The 24,363-nt window shown below is 39.2% G+C and overlaps 1 protein-coding gene across 2 annotated transcripts in view; it reads left to right on the top strand.

Annotated features, from left to right (window-relative positions):
* ERICH2 (glutamate rich 2) overlaps positions 1–24,030 on the top strand; it is a 30,640-nt gene extending 6,610 nt beyond the window's left edge. For both annotated transcript variants that reach the window (XM_032229895.1, XM_032229888.1), the window contains 9 exons: positions 3,359–3,392; positions 3,627–3,675; positions 6,485–6,521; positions 10,579–10,662; positions 11,324–11,406; positions 16,869–17,059; positions 17,890–17,947; positions 21,094–21,165; positions 23,815–24,030. In XM_032229895.1, the coding sequence (XP_032085786.1) occupies positions 3,359–3,392; positions 3,627–3,675; positions 6,485–6,521; positions 10,579–10,662; positions 11,324–11,406; positions 16,869–17,059; positions 17,890–17,947; positions 21,094–21,165; positions 23,815–23,948 (742 nt within the window). In that variant the 3' untranslated portion in view covers positions 23,949–24,030. The remainder of the gene's footprint in view (positions 1–3,358; positions 3,393–3,626; positions 3,676–6,484; positions 6,522–10,578; positions 10,663–11,323; positions 11,407–16,868; positions 17,060–17,889; positions 17,948–21,093; positions 21,166–23,814) is intronic.
* The last annotated feature ends 333 nt before the right edge of the window (positions 24,031–24,363 follow it).

Raw genomic sequence — 24,363 nt, 5'->3', positions numbered from 1 at the left:
GGAAAGGTGGGCCTTCCAAATTCAATGTTAAAATGCCAAATCAATTATTAGGGAAACATCTGTTTTCTAGGAGTTCTTCCTGAGGAAAGCACTGCTTTGGCATTAAAAAGATCTGACCAAATGAAAAAGAGGGAGTTAATTTCTCCCAGCCTTGCCTGCCAGACTGCTTTGGATGTAGCGGGAGGGAGGGATGGACAGACAGACAGACAGACAGTGGTAGGTCCATAGTCTATAGGAGTTCTGTTTTCTCACCCGAAGCTCTCTCTAACTCTCGTCTATTTTCATTGCTAAAATCTTTCAAGATAAGAAACCTTTCAAGACAATAAAGGAGACTATTTGTAACTCAGGGTTGAAATGAGAGGACTTTGGTGCTCTCTGAGCTTGCTTGTTGCAGACATTTCATTACCAGAACTAGGTAACATCATCAGTGCTAGTAAGCAGTACTGTTTGTTGTCAGTTTATATTCTGAATTCTTGCCTGTCTACGTGGATGGGGGTGGTCTGAGCCCCCACCTACACTAGTTGGGGCAATGAAACGTCTGCAAGAAAACAAGCAACTTCAGAGAGCACCAAGGGCTTTTCAAGATGAGATTGTCTCAGACAATTAGGGAAGATTTGTGGTGTTTTCCTGAAGGTAGGATGTGTTCCTGCCTGTTGAAAAGAAACTGATATTTTTTTTAAAGCCCTCCCTTGAGCCAGAGAGATTTCTGTAATATAGGCCAGTCTCAAATATTATATTTCTCAGTAAGGTTGAATGAAAGTATTTCTGATTGAAGAAGTTTGTTTTCCATGCCAGGTGATTTTAATTATTGAAATGTCTTTGAATATTAGTAGTTCTGGTTGGTAGTTATGTTGTTATTTGAACTCCGAGCTTGGCGATTTGGTTGCAAACATTTCGTTCCCGTTCAAGGAGACATCTTCAGAGCTCTTTGGATTGTGCTTGTCTAAAGGGAGCACTGGCCTTTAAATATCTTTCTCAGTCCTGGTCAGATTTTGGATTATGTGATTGGCTGGTTGTAGTTGCTGAGTTATAGTCCTTGGTTTTAATTACTTTTAAGTACATAGTCCTTCGTTTTAAGATTGATTAGACAAGACAATCTGACTTTCAGCTGACATGATATTTGGTCATATGTCAGCTGAAACATTTGGTCTTTTTTTTTTAAAGTAGTCTTTATTAGTTATACATTTTTTAAGAGTAAAACATACAAATACAAATACAATTTTAAACATACAACACCACCACCACCACCCCCCCACGGTGACAGTCATTCACAGCCCAACTTTTTTTCCCTTCCTCATTGTGAAACATTTGGTCTTGATGGATGATAGTTTATTGGATATTTTGGTAGTCTAACCATTGTATCTGTCTGTCTGAAGAATGCCTTGTTTGCATTGTTTCTGGTCCTATTCTTTGGACATGTCCAGAAGATAGTTCTGGGAGACGACTATGCAATATTTGGGCTACTGACTGATGCCCCCCATAGGATTCTGTTGGGTCCCCAACTCTTTAAAATGTACTTAAAACCACAAGGAAACTTATTTGGAACTTTAAAAAGGGCATCAGTATGCTGATAACACCCAGGTCCACTGATTCCTACTAACTAATTCCAAAGAAGCAATCAGTACACTAATGCCTAATTTAAATAATGACTGGATAAGAGAGAATGTCTTATGAATCTCTGTTGTTGCTAGATTCAGAGGTGGTGACTGTAGCAAGGAATGTATTTGCATAATTGCAACCAGTATGCCATCCATTCCTTTCTGATTTTTTCATGCTTAGGGTTTCTTCCCTTGACTACATTCTGCATTGCCTATTATATAGCATATTTTATGTGGAGCGACTCTTGAAAAATGTCTTTTGCTATTGATGCAAAGTGCTGTGACTAGGTCCAAGATTAAGGGGTCACAACAGAATGGTATTGAACTCTCTTCTACAAGCCTAGTGTGCAAATTTAAGTATTGGTTCTGACTTTTAACACCATAATCAGGTTAAGGCCTTTTACCTGGAATGTATTAACTGAGTGTGGAACGAACAAGGAAGAAAGTTTGAAGTGTTCCCATTGGTGACTTGGTGGGATTGGGGATGACAATTAAGATGAGAGAGATTCTTTCGGCAACCAGCAATACTATTATGCATTAACTGAGTTAAACTAGGCTTTGTTTCTGAAGTTGGACTATAAGGGCAAGATGCAGCTGCTGCTGCTATTTTTGCTGTATCACCCATTCCTGCTATAGAGCAACATCCATGCCCAATATGTTTGACCCCATTGCTGGGTTGGTGATGGAGACCCACAGACTTGTGGTGCTAAGTTGCTTCAACTTGCATTGGGAGTGGAATAAGGAAGTTGGGAATTCATCAAAGGTCAGACATAAGAGGCTGGTCAGACATTGGAGCTGCTTTCCATAAATAGATGGAATGGAGATATGTAGTTGTGACACAATAATCTTAAAATAGAAGTTTCATGGAAAGGACAAAAGGGATGTGCTGAGATGATGGTTAGGTGAAAACAGGAGAGCCACCAAATAGTTTTGGGCTGGGGACCTGTAATCATTTTACTAACTAAACTGTACCTGGTAGTTTTTAGAGGGAAGATTAAACCAGAGAGTATTCCTATTCTTGCAGGATAGTATAATCTCTTACTAGATCTCCAGGCTGATTGCTACCGTGTATTCTGTCACTTAGCAGTGATTGAAAGATAAGTAGTAGGTAGATATTTTCTGCTGCTTACATACTGGGTTATGGTTTCTTTGTGTATCAGGTATATTGTAAGGAATTCTGTATCTTTTTATAAGGATTGCTGGCAATGGTTCTTCTGAATGAAGTAGCACTTGCACTGAAGATCACTAAAACCCCTTCCATTTGTATATTATTGTTTTGTGCCTTTGAGTCAGTCTTGACTCCTGGTTATTGCCTGGACAGTCGCTACAGTTTTCTGTAGTGATAGTGATGGAGACCCACATGGCTTTGTATCTAGAGTGGGACTAGAACTCACAGTCTCCTGGTTTCTACCCTGTTGCCTTAACTATTACTCCAAATTGGATTTGTCAATATACACTAAGCCATAATTAATTTCTTGGGATATTTTTTGGCACGCTATGTTCTATGAACTTAATCTTTGTGATTTATAAACTATGGTTTATAGCAAGGGGAATTGTATAAACTCTGCCAGTTATGATTCTTTTAAAAAATGCTTAAGAAAGCTATATTGTAGCACAATTTGTGAACCACTTCAAGATTTAGTGATCCACAGAAAACTAGAGAGCAGTTTTGGGGTGCAAGTTTATTTTGAAGCATTATTTGCATTTCACTATGCCATTCTGCATATACTCATTGCATAAATTATTTTATCTTTTACTAGGCATAATAGTTTGGGAAGGACAGATGCAATGAAGGTAAAAATATTTATCTGGATTTTGCTATTAATTTATCTTTAAAAGGAACGTGTATGCTGGTATTTAATAGCTTTAATGAAAAACATCCATTTTAATCCATTGAATATACATAACTGTAATCAAGAATCACATTCTGTACTGTGTTATCTTTTTGGGGGGAAGTTATTCTAGTAAGAGCACTCCCAATAAAGAATTTAAAGTAAAATAGCAATTCTTACCTTGTCTGTATTGCAGGAACAAAAGAATAAACATAATGGAAGATTGCATGTGTTTCGTCCAGAAGGTAAATAGTACATGATATCATAACTAAAATCCATGGGATCATGCCCCCCCCCCCCCGTAACATTTTAAGAATCATGCTCCATTTCCCTCCCTTGGCCTCTGGACATACCCACATCAAATCTCTAGCTCTTGAATGAATCTGGTTTAAGGCATTGTTAAGTATACTGGATTAGTCATCTTCTGCTTAATCCTATTATAGCTTCAAGGTGTGAAAGGCTGTAATACTTTGTCACAGTCATCATTGTGGTAAGATCAACTGACTTGTTATCAGTGTGGACAGAAGGATTGTTAAAAGCACAAGTCTTCCTTCCCTCCCTTCAGAACATTAGTCAGCCATTTCTGTCCAGGTGTTGGCTCTCTCCATAAGCACTTTGTTTCTTCCAAGCCCTCTTATGGACTACTGTCCAGACTTGAAAGGAAAACTCAGTTATTTAATTCAGAAAAAAAGAAAAGGAAGTTTGTGCTGTTTTGCTTTAAAAATTTTGTAAAATGTGTTTTTACCTTTAAAACCTATTGTACTATTTTTCCTCATTACAGTGTTCGGAAAATGAAGGAAGTTGTCCTGTGTGTGTGTGTGTGTTTGTGTGTGCAGGTTCCCCTATATTTGTCAGTTTCAATTAGTTTTTCACTTCTTCTATGAAGTAAAAAGGGAGATTGCTCAAAAATTAATCTGTTTTAATTATCCTGCTGTATATGGTCCAGTTAACTGCACTATGTTGACATATCTGCTTTTCTAGAACTATTTCTGTCCTGTAGATTTCTTTATTTCACATTCAGAAAAATTTGGGAGATGCCCAAATAGGGGCTGGAGAGAGGCAAACTAACCAACCTAGAGAAGCCCTGATAGAGTCCTGAAATAAATTTTCCAATAGTACTGCATAATCCTGACAGGTGGATACAATTCCTGTTGGTTGAAAATGGAAGATGTCGGAAACTAGAGAGAAAATCAAGTGAATTGCTTAGCATGAGTGTCCTGCTGACCTGTCAGGGCAACACCACTGATTACAGACTTGGAGCAGAAACAATAGAGGCAGGATATATGATAATTCTTTCTAGCTCAGTTCTTTGTTGTTCCAGTCGACAGAATCTTGCCAAATTGAAGCACTTTACTATCTGTATTTACCATACTTTTTGAGAAACTATTAGAGAAGGGCTGCCTGCACCCTCTTTGTCTCATACATTATATCTGGACTGACCTGCCGCTTATTCCTCTGGAACGCACCCACTTCCTCCTGTGATCCAGCCTACTACATTCCATCACAGGAGTCACTACATTGAATTGTGTCTGAAAGCCAACTGGCAACCAGTGCATTTCTCAAGGGAGCGAGGTGAGTTAGGTTTCCAGGATACACACTCATCATTGCCTAGGCCTATACCAACTGTAGCTTCCAAATGTTTTTCAAGAGCAACCCACACACAGTATACTACAATAATCCAACCAGGAGGTGAATAGACAGACCTTGACTGTGAAAAAGGCCCTCAGATCCAGAAATGGCTGCTTCCTGGTCGCAGCTGCCACTTCCTTATTGAACAGAAATTGTGACTCTAGGACAGGGGTGTCAAACTCAATTTCATTGAGGGCTGCATCAGGGTTGTGTTTAACCTGGGGGGGGAGAGAGTGGACATGGTCGGAGTAGGGTGGCTAGCTCGATCTCACTTGTGTCAAGGGCACCTGTGGTGGCCCAAGCGCTCTGCCAGTGAAAACAGACTCCTGAGCTCTGTTTTTGGCTGCAATGGCTTCCTGCAACCATCTGCCAGTGAAAACGGAGCTCAGGAGGGCCACGGGCAGCATCCCCCAAGCTCTGTTTTTGTTGGTAGAGGCACCATAGGCCAGACCTTTGCTGTTTCCAGGGTGCCCCCATGGGTCAGATTGAAACACCTCATGAGCCTGATCTGGCCAACAGGCCTTGAGTTTGACACCCCTGCTGTAAAAGGATGGCAAAATTGCAAGCCACTTCTGAATGGGACAGCACAGTCCTTTTCAGAGTCAAGATGGTATTTCTCTAGAGTCACTAGATCCATAAACTAAATCTTGGAGGGATTTAGTCTGAATCTGTTCCTCCCTATCCAGACCCTTATAGCCTCCAAGCACTGGTCAGCACTTCTACTAAGTTGTTTGTTTGGCCTAGGTCCATGATTATTTTGATAATACTGAACCCTATGACAATAGATGATTTCCCCCAGATGTTAAAGGGATCTTGAGAGATTTTAAAAGAGAAATAGGATTGAGATGTTAAAGAGGCCAGACCTTTCTCCCCGTTGCTTGACTGGACCTTCCCCTTCAGGACGGAAGAGAGATCTTGCAAATTGGTCCTTCCCTCCTCACTGCCTTGGAAATGGTCCAAGAATGATTGATCATACCAAAAGCTGTTGCGAAATGAAGGAATAGGATTCCATTTTTTGATCACAGTTTTTCCATAAGTCATCCAAAAATAACCAAAACTATCTTTCTGCTGTATTTGACTTCTATTGCAATGGTTTCAAATAAGCTTTTTCCTTTAATTGCTGGAGTTGCCTGGCCACCACTCTCAGTGCAACATTTTGTAGCAAGGAACAGTTGGCAGCAGATCTAAAGTTATCCAAAATAGTCAGGTCAGATGGAAACTCTTGAATAGGAGACCCATGACAGCTGCTTTTAGAGGCCACAGAAAAATCCCTCGCTCAAAGAAGTTAACGAAAGTCTAGCAAATATATTTTATATTTATTGTAGACATTGGTATCATTCTGTGCTTTCCATTTTAATAGAAAAATTATGATTAATAAATTGATCCCGCATCAAACAAACTACAATTTTCTCTTTCTATTTTTAGAGGAAGTGGTTATTGAACCAGTTCAAACAGTCCCACGGTAAGGGGCACATTATGTGGATGGTATATTTCTTATAGTTTAACATCATACCTTATTAATAAATAGATTGATAATAATGTCATAATTTTGTATATGTACCCGTATAGTTTAGAAATAAATCTCACTCTTTAAAGTAAATACAAATAGGATTGAAATCACAATTGGAAGAACTAATACTGATTCTCAGTTGGTGTTTAACATGGGTGTCATATTTACTGTGTCATGTTGCCGTCACATGATGTCTTGAGACATTTTTCCCATTTGCGGAGCTGGGATGGGCGTTGCCTACGTGTGATGCATCCGGCCCACGGGCCACTAGTTTGACACCCCTGGTGTATAGTATATACCGTAGGTAAAACACATGCTGGAATTGCTAGCAGGATTCCTGTGAATCCCAGTAGGTTTACAGAGACTGCCCTTATTGCCTGCCAAGCCGCCATCGTTTTACTGTTTAGATATTTACAATACAATACAATACAATACAATACAATACAATACAATACAATACAATACAATACAATACAATACAATAGCAGAGTTGGAAGGGAACTTGGAGGTCTTCTAGTCCAACCCCCTGCCTAGGCAGGAAACCCTGTACCATTTCAGACAAATGGCTATCCAACCTCTTCTTAAAGACTTCCAGTGTTGGGGCATTCACAACTTCTGGAGGCAAGCTGTTCCACTGATTAATTGTTTTAACAGTCAGGAAATTTCTCCTCAGTTGTAAGTTGCTTCTCTCCTTGATTAGTTTCCACCCATTGCTTCTTGTTCTATCCTCAGGTGCCCTGGAGAATAGTTTGACTCCCTCTTCTTTGTGACAGCCCCTGCGATATTGGAACACTGCTATCATGTCTCCCTTAGTCCTTTAGTTTGTTTAAAACTAAAATAATTTAAAGTACCCTTAGATTAATCTGTATTAACAAGAATACAGTTGGATCCCAAAGTTCTTAGGCAATAAAAATCCATTTAGATCTAGCTTTATACATAATGACCACTCTGCGGAGAAAAAAAATGTTAAGGATAAACTGGGGGTTAGGGGTCTGTACTCTCTGGGGTGTCTAATGGGACTTGGTGATTGAACAAAACCCCCACAGTAGCCACTTTCTTTTGCTATATATGACATGTTTTCAAAATTTCAAAGCCACCTGTTAGCTCAAAACGTTTGGGAGCACTTAATTCATTTAATACAGATTTGTTGAAAGCATGTATCTCTGCTGATTCCAAATATTCATTGAACATATATTTAGTTCTAGTGACTGGATAACTTTCCACATCAATCTTGGGTCCAATGCAGGTGTGCTGTAAATGTAAATAAAATGTAAAAATGAAGAATGGGCTATTCAACTGCATGTAGTTTATTCTTAATAAAGTAAAGAAACCAAGCTCCACTCGGTTCTCACAACTCCCACTCCCACCAAAACATCACCATCACCACTACCACCATAATATCCAACTGGGTATGATTTTTATGAAAATATTCATAATCTGATTCTTATTCCATTAATTTTCCTAAGTGCTATCTTATCTGCATTTCACCTGTGTATAATGCTTGTTATCATTATGCCTAGATTATGATCCTGAATCAGCTAAACCTTCTAGGGTTTGCTTTGCTTTGGTTCGCTCACACTATTCCTAGAGAGCCTGTGCTAAAATATCCTTTGACCTTGTTATTTAAGAATTCAGTAAATAATTCAGAGCTTTTCTCATTTTCCATTTCTATGGTTTTCTCTAAGACACTGAAGTTCAGTTTTCCTGTGGTGACATATTTGAGTTCTTGTGGCCTATCATTCCCAGTATCTCTTCTTCTTTTTTTTCTTCTAAAAACTTACAATAGCAGAAACGCATGCTAGGCTGCAGGACGTAACTGAACAGCGGCATCACATAGTTGAACTTGCTGGAGTCAGCCAAGGGCCAGCATCACCCACTCTTTGCGTCCTTTTTATCGACAAGGAATAAAAGCCTCTTCTGGCAGAAGATTGCCTTAGCACTTCCTTTCACTTGCCAAGATGGGTTCCTTGCGATATTCATATAAGCCCCCAGCTTTCACAGAAGTGGTGCAAGGAGGGCAGAGTGAGCAAAACATCCTTGCACCATCTCAGTGCAAGCCCTGTTTTTGTACATACGTTGGGATCTCACCTGGGCATATGTAAAGGATGGAGCTTGCAGTGCGGTATTGTTTTTTGACAATTTGGCAAAGCTACGAGATCCTGTGGGTGCCTGTACTGTAAATGGTTGCTTATGCTATTGCAGTCACAGCCTGTTTGTGGAGTTACAGCAGTGCTTCCCAAACCTGAGTAAACTTAATAACTGCAATAATTCTCAATGGAGGCAAGAAAAATGGTAAACGGGGGCAAAATTCACAAGAACTTTTCTCACTTAGCAACAGAAATCTCGGGCTCAATTATGGTTGTAAATCAAAGACTACCGTAACTGTAATGCATTCTTGTCTAATTTGAGCAGGTTGATCTGTGGGATACCTTCATGTCCCATCCTAGCTTTCTGATGTTAGTGTGATTTTCCCCCCCTGCCTTTAAAAAGTACAATTTCCCATTAGGGATAATTAACAGCGTCTATAGCAGCATATTTGCTTTGCAGTCTGTATGTTTTGTTCAGAAGAAGCAAGTCCCATTTGACCTCAGGCAAATATATTACAGGGTGGTACTCTTGATAATTAAACACGTAAAATTTGGTCACTGAGCATTTCCTCTGCATGAGCCATACACAAGACTATGTGTGCTGATGTGGGGCTCTGTACTGCTTACATTGGAAATAATACAATTTAGTAGGCTCTACATCACACCCATGTATCCATTAGAGCTAAGAGCTATAACCGTTCAGTTCCTTGAACCTATAAGATATAATTCATTGTATGGATTTTTTTTAACTCCACTGAATTAAGTTTAAAAATCATATTATTCAGTATTGATATGAAAAAATATGAAAATGGAATGCTAAGTGTATGTTTCATAAAATAAACACAAAAGAAGCTTTTAAATAGATCAAAATAAGATTGGATAATTTTTAATTTTACACACACACACTGTATTTAGTGTATTTATGACTTTCCAATGCCAAAGGTGCTTGAACTTATAATAACACTGTATAAGTAGTGTTAAAAACAATCAAAAGCACATAGACAAAATTAAGAAGCTAAAAGTAGATATACTCTCAGTTAACATTTATTTCAGTAAAACTGACATAATTAAAAGGTTTCTCTGAGTATGAACAGCTTTACCTTCTGAGAAAGGGTATTAAAATGAGAATTTGCATGGACTCCTTTGATGGGAGTTTCAGAGTCTGAAAACTACCTTAGATAATCCCAGAAAGGTTTCTGCATAGTACTAGTTTATTTCCAACTTAAATATGTACTGAACTATTCATAAACTATATTGAATAAATGATGTAAACATTGTAAAAACGTTTTACAGTGAAAACTCACAGCTAAAAAATATTGAGCAATAACTAAGATGTAGTACAGAATTATTTTAAAAAGATAATATTTAAAATTAGGGAACTATTATACAATGAACACGATATTAATGTATTTATTGATGTTGGAATATCAGGGCTATAAAATAGGACATTTAACAATATTCCAGAAAAAGGTGGGGTAGCAAACCATTTCAGTACTGTTTCAGTGCTCCAAAAAACCTGTGTAGATATGTTTAGACAGTTAGCCAGAGTTGAACTTGACTCAATAATGTTTTCATTTGTCACTCTCTAAGTTATTTAAATTTAAGAGACAAACTTACAATAACTGAAGTATTGAAATAATGTATTTATTCTATGTAGAGATATATTGTATAGTTGGTTATTATTTTGGAAAATGTATTAATTACTCCATAGTTCACCAATTATTTTATGTCCATCTTCTGTTTGTCTTATCATTGTGCCAAAATCAACTTTTTACCCTAACCTTGAAAAGATGCAATACAAGAAAACAAAAATAAAAAGTTACAGCAGTTGTTTAAAATTATATTTTAGTAGAATCATTATTCCATCACTGATATTTAAAAAAATGTGCAGTGATTTTTTTTTTAATTTTTAACCAAGGTAGTATGGGATGTGGAAATGAACCTACGAGCAGACCTTACACTCCGTCAAAGCAGATCTTGTTATGTACAGCTAAATCATTAGAAAAGTAAGTCTCACTTCAGTTGAGTTGTTAATTAATTCTATTACAAGAACAAATTGCTGACATCAAGCTTTTTAAATAGTTAACTGTTGTTCAGCTGCCCAACTTTGTAGATCTTGACAAGTTTTTATAGCCTGCTCTTGAAACATTGTAGAATAGGGTTGTTGTTTTTTTAAATTATACATGTGAGGGAAGTGCTGCCTCATGAATGTCTATTGCCATTGTGACAGCTAGAAGTTCAGAACAAAATAATCATGTGAAAAGACCTCCATAATTGTATTGGTCTTTATGGCAATTGGTGTGAGGATAGAGGTACCCTCTGCAATGATGCTGCAATAATAGTTTAAGATCATACATGACCCATTCCATTCTCAGTCCACAGACATGGAAATGCAGCATTAATTCTGAATAGCTGTTTTGTTCCACAAAATTAAATAACACCATAAGTGCATTTTTTTTAAAAATGTGCATGTTACATGTAAAATGCAATTAATGTTATTTCTAATTTGGCCCTAAACATTAAGTAAGTCTGACTTAATCAGGTAGAAAGAGTTTTAAAAAAAGAAACTTTGTGGCTTATTTAGTATTTATTCTATTGGCTAAATTTGTTTTGGTTAAAAAAAAATTATACTTTTTTTATTGTTTTGGAAAAAAACGCAATGCTAAGACGGAATCCTTTAGTGGCCAGAATTGTGAAAAAGAAAAGTCCAAAGGTGAAAGTAAGACCACATGACTGCCTTGAAGAATCAGGTGAGATTTATGTCTGCATTTGTGCTTTATAGATAATACGGATGGCTGTCTGTTGTTGGGATGGAGAATAGAAGCTGGGATTCACACAAGCATTTCCACCATGAGTAGCCTTATTTCCTCTATGTATTGTTCTGGCTATGTCAGTTTATCAGGTTCTTTAATTTGGTATTTTCAGTATGGTTATGGACATGCATGATTTTGCATGCATGCAGTCTCTTTATCTTCATAAAGTGGCAGCCATTTGAGCAATAAATATGCAAAATCACTATCAAATTTGATTGGCGATTCCTATGAATAGTATTTGGTATTGCTGTGCCTACTTTTCCCACAGTGTCTGGAGGCTGGGGGGCTCTGGATGGGGGACAGCAGGCTTCAGCTGAACCCTGGTAAGATATAGGAGTTGTGGATCTGTGGAGCCTCAGGATCAGCTTGTCTCTGCCCTCTGCTGGTATGTCTGGCACAGTTCCACCACAAATGCGCACACAACAAAAGCGCGCCTGACTAAACCGCGGTGACTAAAGCGCGGTGACAAAACCGTGCGACGGATGAGCGACGAATTAGCCCTAAAGCACATCAACAAAAGCGCGCTGACAGAAGCGCGCTGTAATGTAACCCTAAACCTAACCCTAAACCTAACCCTAAACCTAACCCTAAACCTAACCCTAAACCTAACCCTAAACCTAACCCTAAACCTAACCGTAAACCTTACCTTAAATTAAATTGCGCTTCTGTCGGCGCGCTGTTGTCGGCGTGCGTTTGACATCGCGGTTTTAGCGCTGCGGTGTTGTCGGCGCGCTTATGACGTTCGCGCTTTTGTCGGGTCACGGTCTGGCACTTCCTCTGGACACTGGCTTCCCCACTCACCTGGATGAGCTTGTCTCTGCTGTTATTCCTGGTGCCTGCTCTGGTCACTGTCTTTCCCATTTGCCTGCTGGTTTCTGTCTCTCTCTCTGTCTGTCTGTCTCTCTCCCTCCCTGCCTCTCTCTCGCCCCCCCCCCCTCGCTGTTTCTCATCTTCCTTCACTCTTTGTCCTCCTTCATTCCGGGTGATTCCCTCTCCGTCGTGGTCATTTCAGGTTGCCCCATCCTACCACTGGCTGGGTGCCACCCCTCAGACATCCACATCTGGTCATTGGCCAAGCGACACTGCCCCAGGACACTGCAGTCCCCTATCTCCCAGCTAATCAGCTGTGCATCGCTGCTGCCAACAATCTTACCTCTACCCTGGGGCACCCATAGCCACCCACCGCTCAGCTGATCAACTGTGTGCTGCTGCCACTGATGATCATGAACCCAGCTGGCTGTTGTCCAGCGGATCAGCTCCAGTGAACGCTGCTGCTGGCCAGGGGTCTGGCATAGCTCAGGTGAACATCACTGCTCCAGCCCACCCCCTCTACACCCCTCTATTACTTCTTAATTAATTGAATAAATGCAGGTAGCTAAAAGCAATCTTTGCTTCTAGTTTCTTCGTTAGTTTAACAATATAAATGAAAGAAATCTTAATGTACATTGCAACATGCTATACCTAAGTCTTTCACCCTTTCACCATGGTAGAAACATACCTGGCAATCACTTTGTCTTCCATATTTCTCATGCTGTAGCCTTTGTCTTGTTTCCAGACTTGGATGAGACATTTCATTTTTTTTTTTTTTCATTTTATTGGAAATTTATATGCCGCCCTTTTCCCCGAGGGGACTCAGGGCGGCTTACAACAATGAAGGGAAGGGAGTGCAAGACAAGACTTAAAAAGAAAAAAAAATCGTGATTAAAAGAAAATTGATCATAAAAACACAACATTCACTCAATATTCGGGCGGGGTGAGGGTAATCCTATCCCCAGGCCTGACGGGATAGCCAGTTCTTGAGGGCTGTGCGGAAGGCCTGGACTGTGGTGAGGGTACGGATCTCCACGGGGAGGTTGTTCCATAATGTCGGAGCTGCAACTGAGAAGGCTCTCCTCCGCGTAGTCGCCAGTCGGCACTGACTGGCGGATGGAATTCGGAGGAGGCCTACTCTGTGCGATCTGATGGGACGCAGGGAGGTAGACAGACTTAAGTCATCCTTGGCTACATCAGGGTTAGTGTAGTGAATGACTTTGATGGGAGCAGCAACAGCCATTATGTTTGCCAATTGCTTGCAAGTATTGTGACAACAGAGGGAGCCAACAGAGCAGAGCTTTTCAGCTGTTTCATTTGGATATGAATACTCCCCTTCTGCTTTGACTCTGCCACCACTTTTCTCCTGTTTTGTTTCAACATGTAGGTAGCAAGCTGCAGAATTGTGCAGATTGCTCAGCAGGCAGGACTGAAATTGCTTTAATTCTATGGGTTACTGATTTAGCACAAAGTTGAATTAGCTAAACAGCCACATGATGTAAGTGAGATAGTTTAACTCTAAAAAGATAGGACAAACCTCCACTGGGAATAGGGAAGGAATTGTCTTTTCTATGACGACATCTGCCTCTTGGATGTTGTGTCAGTATCTGAGTTAGAATTTTTTTTAAAAAGTCTGCATGGTGATATGAATAGACTTGTGGACTATTTTGTATTAAAATGGGGTGGAAGGTTGTTTGCTGAACACAGTAGAACTTGTAGGTGATGGAAGTTGGAATAGATGAAATACCTACTAAGTGATTTAACATTGTGTAGAGAATTGGCTAGAAAGTGTGATATCCTTTGGGTGGTTAAGGTGTTTTAGATGGGACATGAATGGGTCCTTTTTCATGCAGATGAGGTCATATTATTGAGAATCCAAATGATTTTCCAACAAATGTTAGATGGATTGTAATGAATGATGCCAAGAAGACTATAGATTTCAAATTAATTACCAAAGACCAAGGTAGTTGTGTTGTTGTTCTTCTTAATTTCCTCTTTTACCACTTCACGTGTTGAAGGAGATACAAGGTACATTCTTGCAATTTCTGGCGGACTTAAGCATTATTATTTGATGCTGTCATAGTGTGCCTTTCATGTGGCGCCGAGCCGAGGTGGCGCAGTGGTTAAATGCAGCACTGCAGGCTACTTCAGCTGACTGCAGTTCTGCAGTTCGGCTGTTCAAATCTCACTGGCTCAGGGTTGACTCAGCCTTCCATCCTTCCGAGGTGGGTAAAATGAGGACCCGGATTGTTGTTGGGAGCAATATGCTGACTCTGTAAACCGCTTAGAGAGGACCGAAAGCCCTATGAAGCGGTATATAAGTCTAACCGCTATTGCTATTGCTGTTTCTTTCCATCTTCTTCTGACCTTGTGTTCTTTGGCCTTCTCTTTTTGTATATGTCTTGTATGGTATAGAATCCCAAGACAACATAAGGTAGTTGTGTTTGACAGATAAAACAGTGAATTACTGCAAATTACACATACATGAAGAGCAATTAATTCTAATTGATTTGTTTGACCTTATTAAAATGTTTAGATAGGAAATAGATGGTTGTATTTTTAAACATGCAAACAATGATAGAAGAGCAATGGGTGAGTTGAAAGAATTAATGTTTGTTGAAAGAAGCAAAAATGGCTTTATGTAATGCTTCTGCCTCCCTTTTTAAATAGACGTGAATGCTGGGTGTGTCAGGAGAAGTATAAATGATACGAGATCGTATTACTTAACTATGAATGGTAAAACAAGTGGATGCAAAAAGTATTATACTGAATGGTTTGGGTTAAAGTAGATTTGTATGCATTTCTTTTTCTTCTTAACTCCCACTTTAAATTTCTTTTGCTTTTTATTACTCTTTTTCTGAAATTTTCATAGCATAGCCTACTCCAAAAGGCAATGAAGTGGTGGGTTTGTAGTATAGGCTGCCAATTAATCAAGTTTAAATCTTCAGTCCATAAAAAATGATCAATGAATCGACTTGCAAGCCTTTATAATTTCTTTTACCAAGAAAGTGTAATTGGGATAGTTTCCTTGCCCCAACTTTATAAATGCCTGCTTAGCATCTGTGAAGAATATGCTGCCATCCTTTTGCTAACCCACTACTGATTCAAGCTGCATCTGGATGAGTGGAATTCAGCAGGAAAATGTGATTTAACTTTAGTTTAAAAGAAGGAATAGAATTTCCTGTGTGAATTTCTTTTGTGTGTGAAGGGGAGCAAAACCCTTCTTGGCTAAGTTTAAGAGCTTAGGTAAAAAGACTATTGTGGAAGCAGCCATTTTTGGTGTCACATGCTTTCTTTCATCTGAGGGAAGAAATTACATCAACATGTCCGTGAGTGAGCTAACAAAAAAAGTCACCGACTTCTACATCATTACATCCTTTTAGTCTAAGTATTAACAATTCATAGAAAAATTGTCAAATATTGCATAGTTTTATAAAGTTCTAACTCTGACTTCTGAAGTTAATTTGCTCTATGTTCACAGAGCTTCCCAGTTCTTCCCATTACCTCTCTATGAGCTAAATTCATATCATGGTTGCACATGATGTCAGGGTCAGTCAACCTCTCACTAAATGAAGGGTAGGTTGATATAAATTTTAAACATAGGGAGGATTGACAACTCTTATGTAAGTGCAGAGTGCAATGGAATATAAAAATTCTAGTAAGTGAGCCTCATGATCATTTTTAAGGGAAAGTCCTCCTACATCTGAGGCAAGTTCAGTTTAATTCCATCATTCCAGTTCCCTCAGTGGCAAGCCAGCTTTCTCCAGGGAAACCTACAAATAGGGTACTAGCAATCTCTCCACAGTGATGCTCTCCACATATTGTTATTTTGTATGCTATCCTATTTTTGAAGGAGATTCTATCAGTAGACCTCCTTTTATGAATTCATCTCATTCTCATTTTAGAGCTAAGCCCTTAGTCAGCATCAGATTCTGGGGCACAGAATTCTTTAAATTGAAAGATTTTTAAGTACTCTGTATTGGCAATCATGCTCATTGTTCTGTTGTTGGGGGAGAGAATTTTTATCTCCACCAACCATATTAATTTTTTTAGATATCTTTTTCTAAGATAATAGCTTAATTGCATCAATCTTGTCTCACTTGAAATATGCTTTCAACATTTAAAATACTTAGCTGTCTTAATTTTCTTTTAAAGAGACCTGTTACTGACTACAATTGGGTGTGTACTGACTACACATCAATTGGATGTGAAAAAAATATGAATCCAAACCTATGTATGAAGTCCATGGTTGTTATTAGACAGGACAGGATAATTCTCATGCTTCCACCCCTTAGAAGGTAGAACAAATACAGAAGAATATGCTATTTATTGATATCTGTGATATCTGACTGTATGTATTTTATTGGATCAATAATCCAGTGCTAGCCATTCATTTTATTGAACAGGCGCTTAAAATCATTTGACTTACATATATTTCAATATTATAAAAGAGGGCAATTTAATGACAGATATCAACAATATGGACCAATCACATTGCGATTTTGTTTGTGTTAACATTTGTAAAGGGTTTCTATAGAATTCCAAAGGCCTCGCTTAATCCTTTTGATGGAAGTTTGAATTTTGTTTAGATGAAAAAATGAAAAATTCCAAGATTGATGAAAAGACTGTCAACAATGAAGTCTGTACTGAACCACAAAAGGACAGTGTGGACAAAAAAAATGATGAAAAGCCACCAGATAGTTCAGATGACGAAAACAACACTGGTCAAACAGGCAATGAAACTCAAAAGAGAATTGCACCACTACAATTGATGGGAGAGGTACAAGAATATACTAAACTGAAGCAGCACTGAAATAGAATTAGCTTTTCAAACAAAGGGGGTAAACATATTTCTCAATAGAATTGATATTTCTTAAAATAGGGTTTATTTTCCCACATATAGGTAAAAATCCCATTGTTACAAAGATAGTGAAAATAATAAGAATCTACCCTATATAAAAAACATAGGTATAAATACAGTTATAGGAGACATATGGGAAAAATAGTTTTGTTTTGCACAAAAAACAAAACAGTATTTTTCATCTCAACAATATTCATATACGCTGCCTGCAATAAAAGTGTAACATGTCCACTCTAATGCAGATAGGGGGTGTGATATCATTCTGAGGCTATCTTCTACCCTAAAGGATGCATCCTCGCTTTGCTTTTAATTTTTTCAGAGAATACGAGGGTTATAACATATATGGACATTGTAGTTTAAATACTTCTGACTCTAGAAGATGTATGCAGTAGCACAATATCTTCAATCTTTCGGTATCACTTTAGTTTTTAAATTATGTCCTTTTGTTCATCCAAAGTTCTTTAAAATTATACTTACACTAAGAATGACCAGCATAAGATAATGCATAGACGGACTATATATTACTATTGTTGATTAGTAACAACAGTAGTATAGTCTGTGATGCAATATTTTATTTGTGGTTTTATTTATTTAAGATATGCTCATGGCTTCCACTGCTTCAGTCTCAGGAATGGCCATAAATAAAATTTAAAACAAACGAAGTCAATTAAACGCAATAAAACTTATTACATTCTCAAATAAGTTTAGCATTTTTTTTCAATTTGTATATTTTAAAATATCTTTCCTAGTTTCTGAAAGCAATAATGGAACGGAAATTCATTCTTGCAAAGAAGCTTTGTCAAATGAGTAAGTACATCATTGTGTCAGTAGTGTATTGTTGTTTATAGTGTTCATTATTTTTATTTTGTCCATTTTTTTGCGAGATTAAGTACCATATTTTTTAAGAAATCCTTTTCACCCCATTGAGTGGCATATATGTCTTCCTCAATCTCAGGTACTCAACCAGTGACCTAGGAGTTTGAGAGTTCTGTGCGGCATCTTAGCTGTTCCCAGCATTAGACTGTTCAGGGCAGAGAGCTCATGGGATCTGTTGAAGCTGCTCTCCCATTTTAAGAATCACAGACCTAAATGCTCCTTCAACCACTGAGGCACTTTGGCCTTTAATTCCCACGTTCTCTCTAGTTCCTTCTTCAAGCTCCAGATTCTCATATTTCTGCCTGATGTTAGTGTCACTTGGCACTGCTAACATCTATCACACCACCACTATTTTCTGGTCCTTGTCTACTATCATGATGTCTGGTTGATTGGCCAATACCTGCATGTCTGCCTGGATCTAGAAGTCCCACAAGATTTAGCCATGGCCTTTGGTGGAATCTCTCATCTGGACTTGGGAGGATCTAGCCCAGGGGTCAGCAACATTAAACACTCAAAGAGCCACAAAGATCCTAACCGGAAGCCCCCCATTCAATTCTGAAGCCAACTGGAAGTCCGGTTCTCCCACCATAGAGTCTCCTCCTAGTGCAGTGTCCCTTTTTCCTCTATTTGTCCTAACCGAAAATCCTATCAATTGTGGAGCCAACTGGTGACAGGGAGCCACAGCAGAGGGATGAAAGAGCCACGTGCTGCTCCAGAGCCACAGGTTAATGACCCCTGATCTAGCCCATAGACAATGCAAGCTACTTGGTTATGCTATTCAGTGTGTGCTGTTCCTGCTTGCATGTTACACTCTTCCACTATGTTTTGGACTGTCTCAGACTATGTTTTTTGCATAACCTGTACCTCAGAACCTGTCTAATGTGGTGGACCCCTGCTTCTTTGGTTTGGGGCTTAGTCTTCTGCTGTTATGTTCAGTGCCTCATACTGTCTTTTAATCCAGCCCTTTCCAGCCATCAGTAAAATTTCCCAGTGTCAGCTACCTCAGATGTCTGTCAATGGTACAACTCATGCAGGATCATGTCTTGTCTTGGTATTTCCTCTGCTTGATCTTCCTCTCATGTCTGTTGCTGCCTCAGGCATTCTCTCGGCAGCTCATCTTTAGGTGCCATTTTACTGATTTCTGGTTTCATCCAGAAAAGTGATTTGATGCTCACCAGATTTCACCCAACCTCTTTTCAGGTGGTGTACAGCTGGATCTGAGGTGGAAACCTTGGTACATCTTTTTTCCTCAACATAACTCAGATTTGAGGATTCTTTAAAGCTCCAATCTTGAGAAATATAATTTTATAAAACAGATAAGAAAGCAGGAGTTATTGTATATGTACTCACTGTACTCAAGTACATAAATACAAAGGATTGTATTTATACTCATCAGAAATGTATAGCTGTATAAAGTCTATATGTGTCTGTAGAAAAGGAGCAATTTCTGGTTTTTGTCTTGTATTTTTAATTATTTTTTATACTGTGAAGCATAAGAAACAAACAATGGAAGAAAATATTAGGGATGGTAATTAGAGAAACTACATCCATTACAGTTATTTAAAAAAACTAAATAGAGAGAAAAAAGAAGGAAAAAAGAAAATTGTCAGTAAAATATCAATTTAAAAAATCCAATATTTAAGTATTACTGAATCTTGGCCATATATTTTTCATTAATATCTTGAATCTATGTCTTAAAATTAAAATCCAATATTTAAATATTACTAAATCTTGGCCATATAGAAGCATGTTGTGCAACTTTTTATAATATAAATATTTCAGAAATGCATTAATTTTTCATTCATTAATATATGAATCCATGCCCTAAAATTAAGTATATACATTTCTTTCAATTTACATAAGAACATACTGATTGAGAGCTGCCCAGATGGGGTGACTATATAAATATTTTAAATATATGAATTTCCACATAAAATAATTCTTATTGCCAGGTACCAGCCTCTTATAAAGAGCTACCAGTAGAGTTATTTGTAAAAGGCTCTATAATCAATATATTTAATTCTTTAATTACTGTATTTTTCCTAAGTCTACATTAACACATACAGCAACTTGAAACCAAAAGGGAGCCATGACGGGAAATGACTAAATCGCATTAATCAAAGAGCCCTCAAATTTCTTACAATGGCAGCAGTTACTTCCCCTGCTGAGAGAGAAGAGGAGGGAGGTTTGTTGTCAAAAAATTAAGTAAAAAAGACAAGAAAGCAGGCACAATTGAAAAGTATCATCTTCTTTCTTGAATGGCATTATTATGGCCTTAGTCTTCATGACCGCGGGATGGCGAACCTATGGCATGCGTACCACAGGTGGCACGTGGAGCCATTTGTCAGGGCACACGAGGCATTGCCCTGTCAGCTGGCCAGCTCGTACATAATCGCTGGCCAGCTGAGTTCAGCCTTTTTTAAAGCCATTTTTCACCCTCCCCAGGCTCCAGAGGCTTTATAAAAGCCTGGAGAGGGTGAAAAGAGCCCCCCTTCCCCAGAGGCCCTCCGGAGGCTTCAGGAGCTTTCCTGAAGCCTCCGAAGCGCAAAAAACCAGCCCTATGGGCAAACAGGAAATTCGGGAACGGACTTCCGGTTTGCTCGTAGGGTCGGTTTAAGCCCTCCAGAGGCTTCAGGGACCTTCAGGAGGCTTCCCTGAAGTCTCCAGAGGACTAAAAACTGCCCTACGAGCAAACCGGAAGTCACTTCCGGTTTGCTCGTAGGGACCTTTTTAGTCCTCCGGAGGCTTCAGGGAAGCCTCCTGAAGGTCCCTGAAGCCTCTGGAGGGGCTCTGGGGGGCGGGGAAGGTTGTTTTTGCCCTCCCCAGTCTCCTGTAAAGCCTCTGGAGCCTGGGGAGGGCGAAAAAAGCATGGAAAAATGGGGGGAGAGCGCCTCTCATGCACACACGCACACACATACACCTCTGTTTTCAGCAGGTAATCACCTAAATAGACTGCATAGAGAATATTTTTTCACTCATGAAATAGATGACGATGGTTTGGATTAGGGTTGGGAAGAAGTATTTGTATTTTCTTTCACCCCAGAAATACTAATTCCTTCTCCCTTGTCATACTCCAGTTCTGATATATGAACCAAGCAATCCTGAAGCTAAACAGTTTCTTCCACTTATTGAGAAAAAACTGCTTCTGGGTGAGTATGATCATTGGAAATACTACAAACTATTTAACAAGCATTGATGAACTTAATATTTTAAAGGATTGCACCCAGTTGCTTGTTATGGAAGAGTATAAAGATTTGTAAAATAATTTGCACTACGAAAGAAAGCTGATGAATAATAGATCAAATTTCTGAAACAATACTAATTAAAAGCACGTTTGTTTCTTTCTTATAATGCTACTATTGTTCTTGCTACACTGAACATTTAATGTTCACAAAAACTAATGGGCATCTTATATTCCGGAGCGTCTTATACTCTGAAAAATATGGTAATTTACATCAAAGTAAGTGTACATTCTGTTAAAGAATTAATTTCAAAATAGATTATAATGGGTTGCATTTGAATGTGCCTAAAGGGTGATGGAATAGCACCCACCAGAGGAACAGATCCCTTCCTTCCTGCATCCTAGGCATTTTCTAAATCTGCTTTACAGCATTTGGAAATTTACCTAATATACCATATTTTTCAGAGTATAAGACACTCCAAAGTATAAGACGCACCTAGCTTTTGGGGAGGAAAATGAGGGGGGAAGTCTACCTCTGCCTCCCAGCAATTTGCCTCCTTGCAACAAACAGCAAACAGTACAGACAATATACACTGTTTGTAGTATTACATTTCAGACTATACTTGTCCAGAAGCTGTTAAAATTGATGTGCTTTCTGGAAGTATAGTTATTCTCTGCTATTTAACAGACAATAGCACTGGGCCTCTTCAGATCAAGCATTTATTTTAAAAAGCTTCTTCATTTTGTTAAGCTGTCTAGAACAATAATAAAGTAGTCTTTCTAAAAATTTGAACATTCTATAGGCCAGCGGTTCTCAACCTGTGGGTTGCGACCCCTTTGGGGGTCGAATGACCCTTTCACAGGGGTCACCTAAAACCATCCACCTTCACTGGCATCACTCATGCTCAGGAGCACGTCCTGAAGTGGCAGGTGCATGAAGAACGCTGGGTGGCAAAGCAGCCTCCTCCCAGCTGCGGGTGCAACCTAGACGCCGCCACGATGGTCTCCATGCCAGGGAAAGGCCAAGGCACTGAAGGGGGAGAGGGTTCTTCTGGGTGGTGGATCAGCCTCGGCTCTGACGGACGTCCAAAGCGAGTGCAGTCGGCGGTGCTGCTTCAGCCCAGCCGCCTGCACAGGGGCTCGAAGGCACCCGGAGAACAGGAGACCAGCGGGGCAGTCGGACCACCTGCTTCAGCCAGTGGGACGAGCTCTCAGCCAGGCAGGCACATGCTGGGATTCAAGCTGCCTTGGGCCTGGACGCTGCCTTTGCCGCCCCCACCGCCGGTCCTGTCCTGCGGGCTAAACTGAGTTCGGAGGCTTTTTGGCCTCTGGGAAGGGCTGGCAGGAGAGGCCAGAGGGGAGGACAGGCCGCGCCCACCCATTCCTTCCATCCCAAGGAATTCCACTCAGGATGGAAGCACAGTTCGATGTAGCTTAAGCCTCCATTTAAAATCCCATTTAAAAGGCAACTTCTTAATCTGTGTTAAATCGATTGCTCGCACAAATTAACCGCTACGCACTCCCACGCCTGGTTGTAACGATTTTTAAGAAAGAAAGGGAAAGAAAGAAGAAAGAAAGAAAGAAAAAAAGAAAGAAAGAAAGAAAGAAAGAAAGAAAGAAAGAAAGAAAGAAAGAAACTGGGTGGGTGGGTTGGGGGAACGGAATGTAAAAAAAGTTAACTTAATAAAGTGAAACTCGTGTAAACCACGAACTGCTGCTGGAGGCAGGCAGGGAAGTCGTTTTATCCTGGAAAATCCCAACCTGGCTGATCTTCTCCCACACCAAGATTGGCAGATTAATCACTATGCTTTAATTATGTTCAATTTGTAATAATGAAAATATATCCTGCATATCAGATATTTACATTGCAATTCATAACAGTAGCAAAATTACAGTTTTGAAGTAGCAACGAATATAATTTTATGGTTGGGGTCACCACAACATGAGGAACTGTATTAAAGGGTCGCGGCATTGGGAAAGTTGAGAACCACTGCTATAGGCATTTATAGTTATTGGCTTACCTTCTTGCAGCAAACAGCCTGATTAGCACAAGAAAAAAAATCTGCTTCTGCCTTCCAGCAATTTGCCTCATGAAGCAAACAGCAAGTTTCACTTTCAGTTTGAGAGCCTCCTGATCATCAGCTGTTTGAGGCTGCAGGGATTGTTACATCCTATTGCAACCTTCCCAAGCACCATTTTCCCCGTTTGCTGCAAGGAGATAAATTCCTGGGAGGCAGAGGTCAAAGGATAGGGAACGGTGGGTGGGTGGGTCTACATTCAGTGTATAAGACGCACCCAAATTTTCACCCTCTTTTAGGGGGCGCAAAGGTGCGTCTTATACTCTGAAAAATACGGTACATCTTTTCAGCATGTAATTCAAGCTGTTGGTTGTTCACATCTCCGATTTGTTTATTACATTTTATGACACTAAATTCTAATTTTTGAAAGGAGATAAGTAGAAATTTTTGTTTCTATTAGATTTTCTCTTAAAACCTAGTCATCTAATGGGGAACAGGAGGAAAATTCAGGTGGCCAGCAAATAAACAGGCCACATACATACTGAACATTTAGAAGAATGACTGCTTTTAAGCTTGTGTCTTTTACATTTCTATGTTAGAAAGTCAAAGTGCTGGCAAAGAAGATGAGGAAACTGAGGAAGAGAGCAGTGATGAGACTGAAGAAGAGACCAACAGTTCAGAAGGCAGTGAGACTGAAACTGAAACAAGTTCTGAAGATTCTCAAGATTCCTAGACATTTGGAAGTGCCATCAATGAGTTTCTTTTTTCTTTATTTCTGCAAAATACATTAAAATCAATAGTCTATTAATTCAGTTATTTATTGTGCAATACAAATGTGTGACTTGTGTATAGCTTCTTACATGGTGTACAATTTGTGAGATAAATGTAGTTTCTAGAAACCTAACATTTAAGGTTGACTGCTTCAACTACTGCTGTGTCAGTCTTCACTCAAAGCATTAAAGGCAGGACTTATATGTATCCCCTGATTGTTTAGAGAGTACAATACAAGAGGTTTCAAGAGAGTTACAGTCTGATTACAGAAATTACTATTGTGATTTTTGAGTCTCATTAAAGATTTCTACTAAAAGCAGAAGGAGAGAATGTATCATACATCTCTTTCCAGACCCTGCCCGATATTGTGCCTAGAA

The sequence above is a fragment of the Thamnophis elegans genome, chromosome 1 (assembly GCF_009769535.1).
Source record: "Thamnophis elegans isolate rThaEle1 chromosome 1, rThaEle1.pri, whole genome shotgun sequence".
Taxonomy (NCBI): domain Eukaryota; kingdom Metazoa; phylum Chordata; class Lepidosauria; order Squamata; family Colubridae; genus Thamnophis; species Thamnophis elegans.
The sequence above is the reverse complement of the archived record's forward strand: the minus strand, read 5'-3'. Positions and strand labels throughout refer to the sequence as shown.